Source organism: Protopterus annectens, chromosome 6.part0, assembly GCF_019279795.1.
Source record: "Protopterus annectens isolate FY-2018-M chromosome 6.part0, PAN1.0, whole genome shotgun sequence".
NCBI lineage: Eukaryota > Metazoa > Chordata > Ceratodontiformes > Protopteridae > Protopterus > Protopterus annectens.
In genome coordinates, this window is record NC_056737.1 from 573,809,051 (window position 1) to 573,829,737 (window position 20,687).

Here is a 20,687-nt window from a genome sequence, read left to right on the forward strand (position 1 = left end):
GGCATACTGACAGACCGAGGTAATGACCTCAGTTGTCCTAATAAATTAAAATACTCTGAATGACTTCTGTGATATTACATTTTGTATTTGTAAGCACATATCTCACAATACACAAATGTAAGTGACTGATCAGCAGAAGACCCAGTGGTGAAATAGCAGAATTATTAAGACATATAGTAGAAAAAAGATGCAGTTAAGCTTTCGAAATAATCTAAGCTGACAAAACAAAGTCTGACTATAATATAGAAATATTTTTTATCAGGTATTAGATAGCAACATACAAAGCTAGCTTTGTACGAGTGTGCAATATTGAAAGCAATAGTAAGGCATTCTTTAATTGCACAGAGAAGTTTCCTACCTTCATGATGTTTGTTTGTGTCTTTCGGCTTTTCCCGGTTAGGGGTCGCCACAGCGGAACTCCGGTCTGCTAATGATTGGCAGTAGAGTTTTACGTGCTGGCTTGCCGGGCCTAACACACAACCTTCAACGAAGGAATGCCCATTCACGCATGTCGTCACACAGAAGACGCTCTAACTGTGAATCGAACGGGCAACGTGTAACTGTAAGGTGACAGTGCTACCGTCCTACCTTCATGATGTAATAACAAAAAAATGAAGTTGCAAAAAACACTTAAGCAAAAGATAAAAATCAGAATATGTAACTACAGATAAGATAAATCCTGTCAGAAATAACATTAAAATCACTACTCCCCTGGGCCCTAACACTATGTACATAATTGAGGAAGACCTAGCTAAACTATTATTTATGGTCAAAATGTTTGTGTCTGTGCATTCCTGATGTTTGGCAAACAACTTTAGCGGTACCTATACACAAAGATTGAGTCGCATCACACCCAGACTTTAGCCCTATCAGTGTTACCAGCAGTCTTTGTAAAATCACTGAGAGCTGTAATATAACTTAAAATAGTACAAGTGATGCACATCTGCTAAGCAGTGTGGGTTTAAGCTGAGATTTTGCCTTCTGAATCTGAGGTAACAGCAGCAGTGATAAGTGACTTAAAGTGCATGGTGCTTATTTGGACCTTGCTAAAAAACATGCAGCACTTTTTCACATAAGGGAATTGTAGACCAACTTTACTGAATGTTAGTCTGTATGAACCACTGGTTAAACAATGGGACTCAGTGGGTCAGGGTGAGGAGTTTATTGTCTGTTCTGACAGGAGTGATCAGTGGTGTCCCACGGGCTATTTACTGGGGTCAGATGGTATCAGACTGCTGTTCTTGTAATAATGTGAAAATTGAGCTTTATAATAACTTAATTTGCAATCATGTTCATGTTTTATTATCTAGTTATTTTAATAAAAGTTGAAGTTCTCCAGGGTGATCTGCACAAAAATATACTGGATACCTTAACATTAATCTCTTCTTAAATGCCAAGATATTTAGTACCAAGAGACATAGTAAAAAGACTGCAATTTATAAAATGGTCAGATCATAAAAAATGACTCCACTGTTAAAATCTTTGGGATAATTTAATGTGTGTCTACTAAAGTTAGAAAAGTGTATTCTTAAATTCCTCTATTTTATAAGTGCATATGTTGTCAGTCTACAGAAATCATTGTCCAGCTGTGTACTGGGGATCCATCCTGTTATTAAGTACAGTGCTGCGTTCTTAGTATTCAAATACACCACCTGGAATTGTTTGTCAGAGTACAGAGACTACTTGGAAGAGAGATCATAGAGATGGAAAATGTGAACTGTTGAGAAATGCTGCTAGAGTTGCCATTGTGCTCTGTTTCTTAACAGGCTTCTCAGAGGTGTGATATTTGCCTTTTTACTAAAACGTTTGAGCTGGCTCTATATGAGACACTATACCTAGAAACAATATAGTAAGATAGTAAACACCACATTGGAAAATCTTTTTTCCCCAAAGTAAATATTAACAGTAGAAAAAAGAATGATTGCAGTATCTCCCAAGGTTATGGAGTAACCTCTCACTTATAGTTTGATCAGTTAGTTCACTAACTTGTTTCAAAAACATACATTGTATAAAAATGAGAAGAAAATGTCAGCCGAGAGTAATAGGAGTCTTGTTTACAGGAGGTCACTAGGTCATAGCCTCAACATTTGAACCTGTGAACCAACTTGTAAGATGTCTATGGGACAAGGGATTTTATACCTTGTGCAGAGATGTACTGTGGATCTGTAAGTAGTCAGGATGGGGAATCACCAGCACATTCACTTACCTTCAGATGCCAGGACTGTCAAGGTTGAGCCCATGAGCCTCTCGTGGTGTTGAAGTTATGGAAGCACTGTGTTATCACTGCTTTCCAGGAGTGAGCAACAGAGGAAATGGCCATGATCACCGCATGAGAAAGCATGGGCTTTCTCCTGTTCTGCTCTGTTGAACTTAACAAGGGGGAATGTTTAGACCCCCTCCATGGCAGGTAAAATTACTGCATATTTTCTGCCATTGTTTGTTATATTGATCACTGCTGCAATAGCCATAGCTGTATGGGTTATATCCCACCAAGGATGTAAGAGCAGGCCAGCTTCCAAAGCTCCAGGGCTCCTTCCATGCAGTCAGCTCAAGGTGACCTGACTAAAAAGACAGGCTTAGGTGCCAAGCTCTGTCAGAGCTTTCCTGATGCCGAAGAGTATGCTTCTCTGAGGCTTTTGAGGATTGATGGTCAGCTTGTGTTGTTCTTTGCTGGGGAGATAAGTTCCATTTGGGGAAAAATTCCATTTTTTTAAATTAATTTATTTATTTATTCCAGTTGTGGACCGGGGTGGTCCACTGGGCTCAAGAGCCCGTTTTCAGTGGAGGCCTGGGGAGAAAAGCTCCACAGAACAATGTTACAATTCAAATAGTGACACTACAATAAAGTACAAGTAAAATAAAATACATAAACAAGATATAAGCAAAAAATTATTTGTTTTACAGACACAAATTGGGTGGAAGTTCCACAGGCAGCTGGTAAAAGCTTTCAATATTTAAGTAGTTAATAATTAAGGAAATAGGATGGTTAAATGAGGATTGCTGGATTTTAAGAATTATTTGTTTATTAATACTTTCCTATTTAGGAAACTTATTTATAAGCTAGGTTTTTGTGTTTTAATGGACTGTCATAGGTTCATAGGTAGGTACTAGGCTATCTGCCCTAGGGCATTTATAAGCCTAGCCAGAATGTGTTGGCTTTCGCCTCCCTTTTAGATTAGATTCCTGAGCCTCTGTCCAGCAGGGCCATAGAAGTGATCCCAGGTGTAAATTTGTGATGTCCCATCCACTCATCAAGATTTCTTTTGAAGAGGGACAGTGAGGGGTTCTGCCTAACATGGATTGGGATTCTATTCCAGAGCGAGGGAAGCCTCTGGGATATGACTCTATCCCTCCAGCATGTCCTATTTATTGTTGTGCTGAGGTTTAAATCCCTGGAGCATGTAGCTCTAAGGGATTTGGATTTCTTGAGGTGGAGCATGTCCATTAATTCCAGGTTAGACATGGCCTTGTACGTCAGCAGAGATCGCCTCTGAGTAGGCGGTAAGTAACTGAGTAGAGCTGGAGTTTCTTTAGTCAAGCTGCATAGGGCATCTGTTTGAGGCCCACAATTCTCTTGGTGAGGTACTTTTGGGGTCTCTCTAGCTGTTGCAGGTGTTGGGTAAGGTACATCCCAAATGGGGCATTGTACTCAATTATGGGCCTGATGAGCGATGAGTAGAGGGGCACAATGACCTCTCTTGATCTAGATGTGAACCCTTTCGTGATTAGGTGGGCTATATAGAAGGTTTTTCTAACCACTTTGGCAATGTGATTATCAAAGGAGAGGTTACTATCTACTTGGGTCCCCAGATCCCTAATTACATCTTCCGTACTTAGTGGATTACCACCTATGTGGTAGTTTGTGGGCACATTGTTTTTCCCAAAGGGGATGACTATGCACTTTTTGGCATTTAGCTTGAGGCCATGGTTCTGACACCAGGTATCCTTCTCCGTAAGACCCTTCTGGAGGATGCTTGTGTCAGCTGGAGAGTCGATTATAGCTCCCCGTTTGCAATCATCTGCGAACTTGGTCAGCCACAGTCCTCCTGTGCTTGCCTGTACCTCAGAGAAGTATATACTTAACAAGAGGGGTCCCAGGACTGAGCCCTGTGGGATGCCACTTGTAACCGGTTTGGAGTCGGACATGGCACCCGCAACTCTGACCATGTGGGTTTTATCCCTGAGCCAGTTTGCAACCCATCTCGTGACATAGGGGTTGATATTTAAGCTGGTAAGCTTATTTATAATGCCAGAGTGGGGTATTGTGTCGAAGGCCTTTGCGAAGTCCAGGTAGGCTGTGTGGACTACCTTTCCCTCATCTATGGCCTTGGTGACTGTTTCAAAGAAGTCAACTAGGTTTAAGAGGCAAGATCTGCCTTTAACAAAGCTGAATTGGGTAGGGTCCAGTGTCTGGAGGTTCCCAAAGTCTTTGCTTATGAGATCCGTGATGATGCGCTCCATAGCTTTGCAGACCAGGATAGTCAGGCTTATAGGGTGATAGTTCCTGGGATCTGTTGTGGCGCCACCTTTGTGGAGCGGGATAACTGTTGCTGTACGCCATTCTTTGCGTACGTATCCTGTAGCAAGGCTGAGTTTGAACAGTGACTTTATGTGAGGGTTCAGTTCTTTTTGGAGCTCGTGTAAGACGCAGCCCGGGACACCATCCGGTCCCATTGATGCTGTGTTTTTTGCTTTGGAGAGGGCTGCTTTCACCTGTGTGTCTGTGATGTCTGGGAGACTACATTCTTCTGGGATAGACACTGGCCCTTTTTTGGGGGGGGGGGGTAAAGTTTGCACTGAACCTGTCTGCCAGGATGTTGGCAATGTCAGTGGGTTCAGTGTATTTTTTGCCATTTTGCACCAGCTCAGAGCAGATCTGAGAGTTGCCACCTAGATTCTTGAAGTAGCTAAAGAAGGCCTTGTGATTATCTTTAGAGTCTTTGGCAATTTTTCTTTCGAAGCTGGCCTTTGATGATTTTATGAGGGATCGTAGTTTCTTGCTAATACTGATCAGGGATGCCTTCCCTTTTTGGGATTTTGCTCTATCATGTAATAGTTTCCTCCTTCTGTTGTATAGCTTATTTATGGCCGGGGTCCACTAGACCGGTCTCCTGTTTTTGGAGGAGTGAGTCTTGGTTTTACTTGGGATGACTCGATCCATGCATTCCTGTAGGTACTCATAGAATGCATTTGTAAAGGATTCTGCGGTTTGGGCAGCATTTTCCATTAGCCCGGGGGCTTTGAAGCTTTCCACCTCGATCTTGAGAAGTGCGAAGTTTGCTTTTGAGAAATTTTTCACAGTGGTTTCCTTGGCTGGGGGTGGGGTCGGGATGTGGCTGTCCAGTGTGATTAGTTTATGGTCTGATCTTACCAACAAGGGGTTTACCTCTGGTATGGAACATTGAGCCCCCATGTTGGTGATGACCAGGTCCAATATGTTGTCCCCTCTTGTGGGAGTGGTGACCAGTTGTTCCATGGCGTTTAAGTTTACAAACTCCAGGAACCGTTGGGCAAAGGAGTTGGGACTTGAGTAGTTTTCCCAGTCAATGTTTGGGTAGTTGAAGTCACCCAATATCATGGTGTATGGTGAGACCTTCATATACTCCAATGTTTTCAGGAATGCCGAGTGGGGGTCCTGAGACAAGGTGGGTGATCTGTAGCAAGCTACAAACTGAAAAGCAGTTTTACCCACTGTTAGTTGCACATGGATGGTCTCTGATGCCTCGTGCTGTGCCACTAACCTGGAGGTGTGGGTATCCTTGATGAAAATGGATACTCTCCCACCTTTTGTATTTCAGTCTGAGTTCTGGGACCGAAAAGCATGGTATGAGTTGTATCCTGGTAGTGCTGGGGTGCTCTCTGGAGCCTTGAAACAGGTTTCTGTTGCTGCACAGATATCGATTTTTCTCCATACTGAGGAGTGCCTCGAGTGCGTGCATCTTGAGGTTTAGACTTCTGGCGTTGAGTAGCATTACCCTTAGTTTTTTCTTTCTTGTGTTGTCTATGGAAGTGGGTTTGTCTTTTGAGCCTTGCCTAAAAAAGGCATTATGGGGGTGGCAAGAGCCTTAGCCAGTATTTGAAAGCCTAAGGGTGACAGGTGCAAGCCGTCCCTAGCGAAGCAACGTGGCTTGTCGAGCATGTCATCCCAGGCTGACAGACACTGGATCCCCTTTGAATGACACCAATAGCTTAGCCAATTGTTAAAATTGATCATTTTGTCTTTATACTGTGGCATCATTCTTGGTGAGGGCAAGATGCTACTCAGGGTCAGGGTCATACCAGCCTGGGCTACATGATCAGAGAGCTCCTCTATGTCTCTTTTCATGTAGTCCAGGGAGGTACGTCTCAGGTCATTCACACCAACATGGACAATGACAGAGTCATATTTGTACTTGCTTTGGAGTGACCTGAGTGCTTGTGTTATTTGGCGTATCCTGGCACCCGACAGGCAGCTTACAATGACCTTCTTGTTCAGTCTGGTGAGCGGGACGTCAGTGTTCCTGACAATAGAGTCTCCTATTATTAGTGTATTTGGTGTGTTATTTAGCCTTAAGGGCTGCGACTGTGTGGCACACTGACTTTGTGAAGTATGTGATATGTGAATATTGTTGTGGGGTAGTGGTTGCTTGGATGTCTGCTTTGGAGGTCTCTGCTGCTTTGGCAAATTTTTATTTAGAGCCTCCGAGTATGTTTTTGTGTGTTTATGTGTCTTTGTTTGCTGATACGATTGGTCTATGTGAGACTGGTTGTGTGGTGCGAGTGGTTTCCTTCTCCTCCTGACTGACTGTGCCAGTCTTGGGTTGAGAGAGCTTGGCCTCCAGTTTGGCTGTATAGTTGCATCTCTCACATACATTTGAGTTTGTTGGAAAGAGGAGAGGGTTGTCTGTGTACATAAGGCAATTGTAACATTGCCTCAAGATTCCCAGATTCACCAGCTGGACTGGAGAGTTTACCTGAAACTGCCCTTTCGACATGCCTAAAAAGTTTAAAGAACTGGTTTATTGATTGTCCAGACTGTGTTGTACTTTTCAATGAGACCATGCTTTTTTCCTGTCAGTTTAAAAGTTATTTAAAGTAACTGAAATTCATTGTTCTGTGGAGAAATTGTTTATTTTGCTTTTTGGGACTGGCAGAGTGTTTTTTTACTGAGTTTGTTTGAAAAAGTGACTTTTAAAGACTTTTAATTTTTACTGTTTTATGTTGCTTGTTTTCCCAGAGAAAGAGACACCACTTTGGCTTGAACATGGAACAAACTAACAGTACTACGATTGGTCCTTCAACCCCAAAAAGAAAAAGTAAAGCAAACAGCTTTTGCCACTACAACAGGCTAGCAATTTGCCTCAGACAATGAGTGATTCTGCTCTTTTCATTGTTCCTCAGACCACTCATCTTTTACCCCAGATCTGTCTGGTGTAGCGCCTACAGCCACTATGGACCAGGGGTTAGCCACATCTTCGCTGGCTGTTGAGTTCCCCTCAGGGGGCTAGGGAGAGCCACTCTTGTCTGAGAGGAAACAGGGAAGATTTTCCTGTTTTGTCAGAATGTTGTGCCCCTCCTTGGGATGTTGCTAACGCTGCTGCCATTAATAATACTGTTGGCCCCTCTTTTTCTGTCAAAAAGAAACAGAAAACTAAACATGTATCTACTACTGCTCAAACTTCCTTAGGCAAGAGTAGTTTACTTGGTCTGTCTCATGGTTTAATTCAGGCTGTTGATCCTTCTTGTGAGGTGATTTCTGGTAAAAGAAAGAGGGATACCTCCTTTCCTGAACAGCTTCAAGCTTCTGAATCTGCACTTGAAGGTAAAGGGACAGATACTAGTTTTTCTTCCCAGATTTCTGATTCAGACTCAGGTGAGAGCTCAGTTTCTGATTCTCCCTGTGGGAGGGGTCTCTTTCTCTAAGACTGCTTTCCAGAATGTGCCAGTGTTTTCAGTGGTAGAACACTGAGGTTTTTCAGTCCCTCAGAAAATAGTATGAGCTATTAATCATGGAATTTCCAGAACCTTCACTCATTCTGCCAGTTCTGTCCACTTTGGAGGATGTGTTGCACTGCCTGCAGTTTTTGTGATAATCAACCAGTTGCCCCTAAAAAGGTGACTAGAATGTATAAAGTTTCTCAGTCTTTTTAAGTTTTTAATGCACTCTTCCCAGACCTTACCCAGGAGCTATAGTTTTGCGCAGAGTTATCAGTGTGTGATCACTTACGCCACATGAGGAGTGGCAGGACACATTGGAGCTTGGAGGAAATGCTCCTTGGTGAAAGTGAGGAAATGGACCTTGAGAAGCCCGTTCTATGAAGCTACCCTGTCACCTAGCCGTTTATGGGGAGTTAGGACTGACAAAGCTAAAGTAGAAAACTTCAAACCACCCCTAATGGTTATCAGAATGATTGCCTCCTGTGGTCAGTCCTCTTCCTGGTTGTGCAGGAAAAGATGGGATGATTGATGAAGGGGGTAGCTGATGATGAGACAGTGGGTGCAAGGGGGAGGGGAATGTGGAATTTTATCAAATAGTAAATACTCAAAAAAGAAATTCCAGTAGATATCTATATCTTATTGTTATTGATTTGACTGATTTTATTACACTTCCTAACAGGCAATTTTCAGCTGAGGAGAAAATCTTCGTAGACAACTCTGATGACAAGAGGATTAATAGATACATTGTCATACCAGTAATTGTATAAATATAACAAAAGCATTGCAAAACATGTGCAGCATGTGTTTTTGCTTCTCCTTTACCCAGAAAATGAAGAAGTTGCTTTTAGCTGTGGTGATGTGCAGCTGAAGTGTCCCTGCTTATATTTGCTATGTTTCTTTACAAAGCTGTGGGGAAGGTGGTACGGATACTAATATTAAAAGAGAATCTGTTTCCAGATATGAAGTCTCAGATGAATGTTGATGTGATTTCTGCACAGTCTCTATATGTCAAAGTGAAGAAATTCATTGAATGGCTTGTAAATGACAGGAATAACTATAACTAAAATGCATAATCAATTAATGACGTGTGAATAGATGGATGAGATTGCCCCTATCTCCTCTTAATTCCTAGGAAAACCACAGCCAAATAAAGACCCTGTTGTGATTGATTTTTGTTTAATACAAAAGATATTTAATCCTCCACCAGTAGACTTGACACCAATAGACGGAGGCATGCAGCACTTTGTAGTTGAACTCAAGAGTAGACAGTGGAACACCTGTATTCAAGCTGTTCATACAAGCAACTGCCTAAACATCTCTCTTGATTATTTTTGTTGGGTCTCCAGTTGGCCACTAGAGAAGACCTCGTTATGATGAGCACATTTATTTTTGTATGACTAAATGTCAAATAAGTAATCTGGTATAAAAGTTTGTGAAATTGTGTTTTCAACCCTTTGCTACCTAAACTTTGCAATGGATGAATTTTTCAGGTGACAGGTAATAGTGTTAACCACAAACTGTATTTAGGTCTTGAAAGCCTGGATCAAACTACAAAACAGGAGGAAAGTTAAACAGTGAAAATAAAACTCACACATTTGTACAAGTATCAGCAGTTAGTTTGGGAAATGAACCAAATCAGTTTAACTGTCATTTAAAATGTGTAGTATAGCTATATGTCTTTATGTAAAAGTATTTTAGCTTATATAGTGTAGCTTTACTTACATTTTCCAAACAGTTTTGCTTATTGTAAGTCCCCTTTTCCATGTACTAAAGACTTTCTTGCACCTGTCTTGTGTGTTTGCAGGTACTTTTTAGAGGGTGCTACCCTCTTTAACAAGGAGGAACACCATTATTCTGCAGCTTTTCAGATTGATGGATTCTGGATGCATTATGATGGGCTAAGGACAGACAACCTCATTTTACTAGTGAAACCACCTGAATTTCTCCTGTTGTCTTCCCTGGTGTATATTCGAGCAAGTGGAAGATGATTTTTTTTTTTTTTTTAACTCGTGTGACACAGACATGAGCCTGCAATTGTTTTATTCCCATCAGCTCTGCAAGGGCTTGTTGATTTGCTTGGCATCCAAGAAAAAAAAGTTTGGACTACAGTAGTTCTGAAATGTTTTAGCCAAAGTAAACTGAAAGTGGATAACATTTTTGAAGACTGTAGATAACATGTAAAACTATGCATTAATTTCAGGGACAGTAAAATAATTTTATAAAAATGTTTACAATTATTTTTGTAAATAAATTTAATATTGGTGTTTCAGTTACAGTTTTGTGTATTTTTATGTGCCCCATGATGTAAACTTGACACACTTGTGATTCCGCTGATTCACTCTCACTGTGATGGTGGTGAAATTTGTTTGATTGCTTTACTGCACAGTGACATTTTTTTTTTTTTTTTTTAGATTTTAGTTATTTTTAGTTCACATCATTAAATTGTTTTTTTGGTTGTTTTCTCATAGCCCCATTTTTATTTTTAATTTTGGTAACCAAATACATACATGGTGTATCTCAACTGCCTCAGATTGTAAGATATAGTCTGAAATATTTGAAGTTGGTAGCATTCCATTGAATGGATGCTTTTGCTTTGTCGCACATTATGTTGCATGTTGTAAAAATATGGCAAAAGCTGCCTTTTCAAGAGGAGCTCATGTTTCAGTAGCAAAACCAGCAAGTGTATAGAATAAAGCTGGAGTGTGTGTGTGTGTGTGTGTGTGTGTGTGTGTGTGTGTGTGTGTGTGTGTGTGGGTGGGTGGGTGGGTGGTGGTGGTAGGGGGGGGGGGTAGTTTAGCCATCCAAATACTGAATTTTGATTTTTGGCTGTTAGGACTGAAATTCATTTGCCTGTAGTATGAAATGTGTCACTTGCAGGGTAGTTTTCTTACTACCCTGAATTGTAGCTACGCTGAAGATGATTATAATATCCGCCTAGGGTGTCCCTCTTCCACACAGGAAAGCAATTTTGTGTCAAATCTTCCAAATGGATATTTGGACAAATTCTAAAATAATTTATCCTTATGGGGGACTTGCATTCAAATAAGCAGTCTAGATCATTTGCAGCTTGACTTACATGCCGGATTTCCAGTTTCCAAATGTTATTAGTGCCTCTGTAGGCACAATTAAAATTAGCACACCCGGGAAGTTTTGTGTTCAGTAGGTAACTACAATATCTCAAAGTGGGTTCAGCTTATTTACTTCCCTACCTTGTATGCATAACACCTTTACACTTTAATAGTAATTAAAATAAGTGTAATCATTTAACTTCTGATACAAAAAATATAAGCTGACTTGTAGTCAAACTGTCATCCCTCCTCATTATAGTTATGTTTACCAAAAGTAAGCCGCATCCACCCCAATAAATTGGAGAAACAAACACAAACTACTTGTAAATGTTATATCTGATGTTATCTAGTCACCATTCCTCACATTAGGGTCTTGGATCCGATATCGGGTCTGAGCTGGCAGACACAGACCACAACTTAGCTCCTCCCCTCCCATAATGCTTTGCTGCCCTCCACTCCCTCAGATCAGACCATTTGCCACTTCAGTAAGACAGACGCAGATTGCTCAGCTCCTCGTTTGGTGTAAGTGTGTCTTTGGGTTAATTTTTTGTTTTTGGGTTTTGCCGTCATTCTAGAGTTGGTGATAGTTATCCTACCCTTGATATCCCCTCCCAGGTTGGTTTTTGACCTTTTCTTGGCACCCTTTTCCCGGATTTGTTGTGTTTCTTGTGTACTGTGTTGGCCTAGTTAGAGTAGTTGTTTTAAGTAGTAGTAAGTACTTGTTGAGTGTTTTGGATCTTTGGCTTGTCTTTGACTTCGATAAAGGTATTTCCCCTAGGTTAGTTATTTCGGATAAACCATTGGGTTTTAAAAGATGCTCCTCGTGTGGTCTGAAAATGCCTATTTCTGACTTACATGAGGAGTGTCTGTATTGTTTCAGCAGCGACCACCTCGAGGTGGAGTGTGGCATTTGTGCCGCCTTCAATCCTAGAGCCTTAGTCAACCGTCATAACAAACTGCTTATTAAAGGTTTGGTCAAAGGAGGCCCCTTGGTCACTGGTTCCCCAGCCAAGGCGGGCTCCTCAAGGGCTCGAAAGTGTATTCCTGTGGAGGAGGCCCCATCCAAACGTCTCAGGCTGTCGGATCCTAAGTCCTCGGATCCAGCTCCAGCCAGGGCAGTTTCGGATCCGAGATCTTCAGATCCCAAAACATCCAGGGAGTCTACTCCTGGATCCAAGTGTTCGGATCCAAAGCTTTCAGATCCAACTCCTTTGGCTCCCTCTCCCAGATCCAGGGTTTCGGACTGCAGACCTGTGGATCTTTGGGTAGGAGCCGTGCTCACGGATCTGACACTTTCGGACCTGAGAGATTTGAGGGTTATTTCAGATCCTTCATTGATTTCGGCTCCGATAGGGTCGGATCCAAGAGTCGTGCTGGAGCCAATTGTAGTGGAGGATCTCCCCTTGTATCCTTTGTCCTCAGCGCAGGCCCTGTCCTCTCCTATTCACTCCAGGGAACACAAGAAAAGACCTTCAGGCGCAGGCCCTGTCTTCTCCTATTCACTCCAGGGAACACAAGAAAAGACCTTCAGGCTCCAGGCAGTGCTCTCCCAGCAGGTCCTCCATATCCTCCCAATCTTCCAGGAGTGCCCTTCCTATGGATATTGACAGGATGATGCGGACTTTTCTGAAAGCTCAGATGGAGTTGGGGCTTCTGGCTTCCCCAGCCCACAGGTCAGGAATCCAATCTCCGACTTCCCATTTAACCACTTCTCATCTGACCATTGGCTTGGATTCTCAGGGACTGGAGCAGAGCGGAGGCTAAGGGAGCTCCGGGGCCTTGTTTGGGTCCTTCCCTAGTGGGATCAGTGGTTGGTTCTGTTCCTGTTCCCCCTGGACAAACCATCCCTCTGGTCAAGTTTGTCGACCCGAGTTCCATGGGGTTGGATTTGGGCCCAGGTTTTTCAGACCAGTCTCTTCCTCTGGGCACCTCGACCTTCGATAGCTCCAGTCCAGTGCTGTCCTGTGGAGCAGGAGGCCGGGGGGGGGGTCTACCTTCTCTTCTGCTAGGGTATTATTAGCTGGAGAGGGGGATGGAACCTCCTCCAGTCCTTCTGCTTTCCGGGCTTCGAAAAGATCCTTCTCTGCGATCAGAGTTGCCTCCCCCATGAACGGTCATCCTATTCAGCCTCAGTATCTGAGCTGCCCGGGTCATCCTGCTTCTGGTCAGCCCGTCCGACCTAGCCTCCAGGAGGGTGCCTCCCCCTCAGGGGTCCCCTCCTCTTTTGAGTCTTCCTTGCAGCCTCCAGCGGAGGAAGTTCCCAGGAAGAGGACATGTAAGAAAAGACATCTTGACTCCCCTGTGGAATCCCTAACCGAGAGTACGGATGCTAATTAAGGAGACAGGTCCCAGAGATCTCCACTGGAGGATGTCTCCTTTGGAAACATAATTGAGATCCTCAAGGCCAAAGGGGGTTGGTCTGCCCAATCCATCCTCAGAGGAAGCAGTATTCCTGGTGGCTTTCGGTTTAGGCCCATCTATCTCTTGTGTGTACCCTCCCCCCCCCCCTGCTGATCATCTTATTGATCTCGTGGCCAGAAGGGTGTGGAAGGAGCCAGATATCATGGAGCCAGTGCCAAAGAAAGCAGACAAGTTTCTCAGTCCCCCAGCAGATAAAACCTTTTGGTCCAAAGTGGTTCCAGTTGATGCTATTGTGGCCGCTGCCACCAAAAAGGAATTGGCAGAGCAGAGATGTTCTTCATGTTTCACTGTTGCAGTCATTACATTTGGGTAATCTGCTGGCTGGTTGCCCTCAGTCGGCCTGATTAACAAAGTCTTGGGTCCTGCGCCGGTTGCTGTCCCTTCTTCCATGACGTCAGGTCATCAGGGGTATAAAACATGCAGCCGACGCCATTACATCAGTCTTTCTTGCCGCGCGGTGCCCGAAGCAGAAGCAGTTTGCAAGTGCCGGTCGGCCGACTCCTGAAGTTTTCGTTTTTGAGTTTCAGAACCGAAGTCTTCAACTAAAAGCTAAGTACCTCGTTGGGGAACCTTTTTCTTGCTCCTTACTGATGTCAGTGAAAGATAATTGCATTACTTGTGGGAAACAAATACCTCATAAGGATTTTCACTTGTACTGTATTCCTTGCCTAGGCCCTGACCACAGCATACCTTGCTGTCAGTTTTGTGCTAAATTTAATCAACGCACTATTAAACGTCGGTATATTTTTGCTTCTAAATATTTTGGCTCACGATTTAATTATCCAGAAATGTCACCGGTTAGCAATCTGACAACCGGAATACCTAAAAAAACGCAAAGAAAAAAACAGAGACAGGCCGTGGAGGTCCAAAACTGATGATGACGCTTCTAAGCCAGTCGCCAGTTCGCCAGTACTCAGTGAGGCGCTTTCGCAGCCCCTGATACCCGTTACTTCTGATTCGCAGGCTTCTACTGAGACCCATTTGGAGTCTGGTATGCCGCAAGATTCTTCAGTTATGGAACTCGCGGTTGTCTCTACTTTAGATGGGTCTGGAGCCACTGTGCAGGCACCAGCTTCTGAGGGTGTTTTCAGGCCTACAGATTTGTACATTAGACCGACGCCATCTTCAAAACTAAGGCCAAAATCTAAATCTATGTCTAAAAAACCACCGCCTGGGCCACATGTACAGGCCCTTATGCCCAAAAAACAAATTATCAAAATGGCTGAAGATTTAATTACTCTGAACAGGGGTAGCCAACCCCCTCCTTCTAAGAGGCCTAGGCAAGACATTGATTATGAGTCTTCTGAACAGGATTCTGTTTCTTCTGACTCTTCTAATGAACAGGATTTGTCTATACCTACTTATGAGGACTCTGATGCAGAAGATTCCATTCCTTCTGCTTCTACCCCTGAGGATTTTTCTTTTATAAGTTCATAGGTTGGTACTAGGCTATCGGCCCTAGGGCCTATACAAGCCTAGCCATAACAATTTCCTGGCTATTTCTTCCCACACTATTTACTTTCCTGGACCCCTGTCTTTTTTAGGGAAACTTTACATACCTTAAGGGAACATTTCCACTGGGAAAGTCAGGATTTCTCTGAATCTAAAAAGAGACTTAAGGATTTTCTTCTTCTTCCTCAGCATAGGCCTTTGGCTATACCTCCTGTTCTAGACATTGTTGATGATGTTTTTTCAGAATCTACTATGGCTCCTGACTCTCTGCCTCCAGCTCCTTGTAAGCCAGACAGATGCTACAGAGTTCCTGACTCCCACAAATTCCTTTTCAAAAATCCTATTGCTCATCCTGAAACCATTTCTCAGGGTCCCAAGGGCATTAAGGCCTCTACTGCTAAAAATCCTACAGCTTCTGATAGAGATTCCAGGGCGCTGGATAGATTGGGGTAAGAAGGTTTACACTTCTGCAACCTTGGCAATCAGGGCTTTAAACTGTCAATTCCATATGCTTAAATATCAACAGCATATCATGGGACTGCTTAAACAGAAAATGATGTTAATTTCTGACTGTGTGGAAAATAAAGATTTACAGGATTTATTGCATTCAGCTGAATAAGTTGAAAAACATACTTTGCAATGTGGTTTTGATTCTTTGGAGGCCTCTTGCAGGGCTGCTGTAACTGGCTCTGTACTAAGAAGGCATGCTTGGCTCAAAGAGCAAACTCTGCCTGATCATGTTAAAGCAAAATTGTTGGATGCTCCTTTACAACAGGACCGTCTCTTTGGTAATAAGGCTGAAGAAGTTTTAAAAAAGATGGAAGATAAACCTAAATCTATGTAAACTGTTCCTTCGAGAGCCACTCAAGTCAAACCCAGACATTCCAGAGGCTCCAGGTTTCAGTCACAAGGGACTTTTAGAACAAAACAATGGGGTGCCTCCACCTCCAAATCTGGAAACAACAAGGCTCCTCCCTATGGTAAACAGTCACAATGACTTCCCTCTACACTTACCAAGCACTTACCTTTTAGCCACCCCTTTGGGGGGAAAACTGACACTTCATGCAAGAAACTGGCAACTTATAACCCAAGACAAATGGGTTTTAAATATTGTATACCAGGGATACAGATTTCATTTCCACAAGTTGCCAGTCCCAAGTGGATTGCCAGACCTGCCCCCAAATCAGTGGGCAGAGGTCCAGAAACAAGTACTGTCCCTCATGAACATGGGGGCTATTCATCCAGTACCAGAAAAGGAAAATGGACAAGGTTTCTATTCAAGACTTTTCCTGGTACCAAGAAAAGACCAAATCATGGCGTCCAATTCTGGACTTATATACTCTAAACACATTTCTGGACATTCCAAAATTCAAGATGCTGATTCTTCAACAGTTACTTCCTATTCTAGGCAAAGATGCCTGGTTGGTAACTCTAGACTTTAAAGAGGCTTACCTGCATATCCCAATCAGGGAATCTTGCAAAAAAAATATCCTTGCTTTCCATACTTTCCTAACTAGTGTTCCAGAGACCAGATTTTGCTGATCCCTGGGCTTTGTCTTGGTTCCTGTGTTTCTCCATTTTCCTTGTTTGGTCAGAGGGAAGTTTCTTTACTCACCAGTGAGAGTGGGGAGTACTGAGCTGCCTGTTTGTCCTTAGAGGAGTGGTTTAAGGCAGTAACTTGTAGTCTATTGGCCATTTTGGGTCATTTCCTGTCTTTTCCAGCTCCCTGCTATAAAGCGCGTTTTAGCACGCTTTAGCGCGGAGTTGCCACTGTTGCACACTAGGGCAGCGCAGGTTAAGCAGGTTTAAACTATTCGGGCCACCTAAAGTCCACTCTTCAAATTTTCCCTTAAAACTACCTTCCTCGAACTATACTACTGTTCTAATCAGCGTATCCTAAAACTAAAAAGATCATCTCTACTTGACTCCAAGTAGACTATTCTCTATCTGTTAAACCTAGCACTTGCTCCTACAGTACTTATTACCTTGATACAGCACTCTTGTCATAAATAGTACCCCAAAAAGGCAAACCCCCATTTCTCGGTCACCCACATCCCCCGGAATCTCTTTTAAAGTTTTTTTGTCTATTCCTTCTAGCATGTCGAGGGATCAGTTGCTAGTGTCCTCTCCTGCTCAGCTGGTGAACCTGGGAATATTGAGGCAATGTTACAATTGCCTCATGTACACAGACAACCCTCTCCTCCTCCCACAAAACACAAATACATGCGAGAGATGCAACTATACGGCCAAACTGGAGGCTGAGCTCTCTCAACATAGGACTGGCAAGACCAGTCAGGAGGAGAAGGTAACCACACACACTATAGACCCAGTCTCACATAGTACCATCACAACCTCAAATCATACACATAAACACACAAAGACATACTGAGGCTCTGATCAAAAATCTACCAAAACAGCAGAGGCCACCAAAGCAGACACCCAAACAACCACCACCTCAGAACACAACACCTGCAACACATAGACCTCACAGTCAGAGTGTCAAACAGTCACAGCCCTTAAGGCCAAACACAATGCCAGACACACTAGTCATTGGTGACTCCATAGTCAGACACACTGACGTCCCGCTCACCAGACTGAGTAAGGAGAGAGTTACAGTAAGCTGCCTGTCGGGCGCTAGAATCCGCCACATAACGCAAGCACTCAGGTCTCTCAACAGCAGGTACAAATACGACTCAGTCATTGTCCACGCTGGTGTAAACGACCTGAGACGTACCTCCTTGGACTACATGAAAAGAGACATTCAGGAGCTCTCTGATTATGTAGCCCAGGCAGGTATGACCCTGACCTTGAGCAGTATCCTACCTTCACCAAGAATGATGCCACAATACAGAGATAAGATGATCAGCTTTAACAATTGGCTTAAACTCTGGTGTCATTCAAAGGGGATCCAATGTCTGTCTGTGGGATGACATGCTGGACAAGCCACGCTGCTTCAAGGGACGGCTTGCACCTGTCACCCTGGGATTCCGGATATTGGCAAAGGCTCTTGCCACCCCATAGTGCCTTTTTAGGCAAGGCTCAAATTCTAAACCTACCACCCTAGAACACAAAAAGGAAAAAACTAAGGGTAATGCTGCTCAATGCCAGAAGTCTAAATCTCAAAATGCACGCACTCGAGGCCCTTCTCAGTATGGAGAACATCGATGTCTGTGCTGTGACAGAAACCTGGTTCAAGGCTCCTGAGAGCACCCCAGCACTATCAGGTTTTACCTCATATCATGCCCGCCCCAAAATCCGGACAATACCAAGAAAGGAGGGGGGGGTATCCATATTCATCAAGGACACCCACACCTCAAGACTGGTGGCAACGCATGATGCATCGGATACCATCCAGGTGCAATTAACCATAGGCAAGACTGCTCTGCAAATTGTAGCATGTTACAGGCCACCCTCACAAACTCAGGAACCTCACATGGCCTTCCTGAAAACACTGGAGGGGATAAATGTATCACCAAACACCATCATACTAGGTGACTTCAATTACCCTAATATAGACTGGGAACACTACTCAAGCCCAAACACCCTAGCCCAAAAGTTCCTGGAATTCATAAACTCAAATGCCATGGAACAACTAGTCACCATAAGAGGAGAAAACATACTTGATCTCATCATCACGAACATGGGAGCACAATGTTCAACACTGGAAGTATACCCCTCACTGGTGAGATCAGATCACAAACTAATCTCGCTGGAGGTCCTCATCCCACCCCACCTGAAATAAAAAGACCACAGTAAAGAACTTCTCAAAGCTGACTTCACACTTCTAAAGACTAGTGTGGTCTCCTTTAAGGCCCCGAGCCGGAAAACAGTACTCAAGCCGCTGAATCACTTACAAATGCCTTCTACCAGCACCTGCAGGACTGCATGGATAAGGCAATCCCAAGCAAAACAAAGACTCTGTGTACCAAAGGCAAGCGTCCAGTCTGGTGGACCCCAGCCATAAACAAACTCTACAACAAAAGGAGGAAGCTACTACAAGATAGAGCAAAATCCTTAAAAGGTAAGACACCTTTGATCACTATAAGTAAAAACTAAGAGCTCTCATAAAATCATCCAAAGCAAATTTTGAGAGAAAAATAGCTAAAGACTCAAAAGACAATCATAAGGCCTTCTTTAGCTATGTTAGAAACCTGGGAGGAAACTCCCAGATATGCTCAGAACTAGTTCAAAATGATGTGAAGATTACTGATCCTACAGACATTGCCAACATACTGGCTGACAGGTTCAGTGCAAACTTCTCACCCCCTCCCCCCCAAAAAAGGAGAGATATCTATACCAAACGACTGCAGCCCCCCAAACATCTCTAACGCCCAAGTGAGAACTGCTCTCTCCAAAGCAAAAAACACAGCATCCATGGGACCTGATGGTGTCCCCGGCTGTGTGCTCCACGAACTCAACGAGGAATTAAACCCACAGCTAGGACAGCTGTTTAATCATAGTCTCACCTCTGGATATGTACCCAGGGAGTGGCGCACTGCAACTGTAGTCCCACTTCACAAAGGCGGTGCCTCCACCGACCCTGGAAATTACCGGCCCATTAGCTTGACAAGCCTTATCTGCAAAGCCATGGAGAGGATCATAATGGACCTCATAAATAAAGACATAGGGAATTTGCAGACTTTGGATCCAACCCAGTTTGGCTTTGTCAAAGGCAGATCATGCCTTTTAAACTTGGTTGACTTTTTCGAAACAGTCACCAAAGCCATTGATGAGGGAAAGGCAGTCCATACAGCCTACCTCGATCTGGCGAAGGCCTTCGATACAATACCCCACTCAGGTATCATTGAAAAACTCATCAGCTTAAATGTTAACCCATACATCACAAGATGGGTTGCAAACTGGCTGAGTGACAGAACCCACAGGGTCAGAGTTGCTGGCGCCATGTCAGACTCAAAGCCTGTCACAAGTGGTGTCCCACAGGGCTCAGTCCTGGGCCCACTCTTGTTTGGCATCTACTTTTCCGAAGTACAAGCAAACACAGGAGGGTTATGGCTGACAAAGTTTGCAGATGACTGCAAACTGGGCCATAGTCGAAAACACATCTGACACAGATATCCTTCAGAAGGGTCTCACAGAAACGGATAACTGGTGCCAGAGCCATGGCCTAAAGTTAAATGCCAAAAAATGCATAGTCATACCCTTCGGGAAAAACAAGGTTACCCCTAGCTAACATATAGGTGGCAACCCACTGAGCACAGAAGAAGTTATCAGGGACCTGGGGACCCAGGTTGACAGTAGCCTGTCATTCGACACCCATGTAGCTAAAGTAGTTAGGAAGACCTTCTACATTGCCCACCTTATCATGAAGGGATTCACATCTAGATCAAGGGAGGTTATAGTCTCCCTATACTCATCACTCATCAGACCAATGATTGAGTACAATGCCCCATTCGGAATGTATCTGACCCGACACTTGCAGCAGCTGGAGAGGCCACAAAAGTTCCTCACCAAAAGGATAAAGGGTCTCAAAATCTGTCCTATGCTGCCCGACTGAAAGAACTCCAGCTCTATCCAGTCGCCACCGCTTGCTCAGAGGTGACCTTTGCCTGACATACAAGGCCATGTCAAACCCAGATTTGATGAATATGCTTCACCTCAAAAATCTAGATCCGTCAGAGCCACAAGGGCGGGAGACTTAAACCTCGACACGACTATTAATAGGACGTGCTGGAGGGATAGATTCATCACCCAAAGACTCCCTATGCTGTGGAACAAAATCCCGGTATATGTGAGGCAGAGCACCTCGCTGGCCTTGTTCAAGAGAAATCTTGACCAATGGATGGGAGATCGCAGATATACCCCAGGGAT

General features: G+C 43.7%; 1 protein-coding gene across 4 annotated transcripts in view; it reads left to right on the forward strand.

Moving 5' to 3' along the window:
- Window positions 1-10,190, forward strand: part of CCHR6.PART0H14orf28 (chromosome chr6.part0 C14orf28 homolog) — a 522,108-nt gene extending 511,918 nt beyond the window's left edge. For all 4 annotated transcript variants that reach the window (XM_044074252.1, XM_044074255.1, XM_044074254.1 and 1 more), the window contains one exon: window positions 9,722-10,190. In XM_044074252.1, the coding sequence (XP_043930187.1) occupies window positions 9,722-9,905 (184 nt within the window). In that variant the 3' untranslated portion in view covers window positions 9,906-10,190. The remainder of the gene's footprint in view (window positions 1-9,721) is intronic.
- The last annotated feature ends 10,497 nt before the right edge of the window (window positions 10,191-20,687 follow it).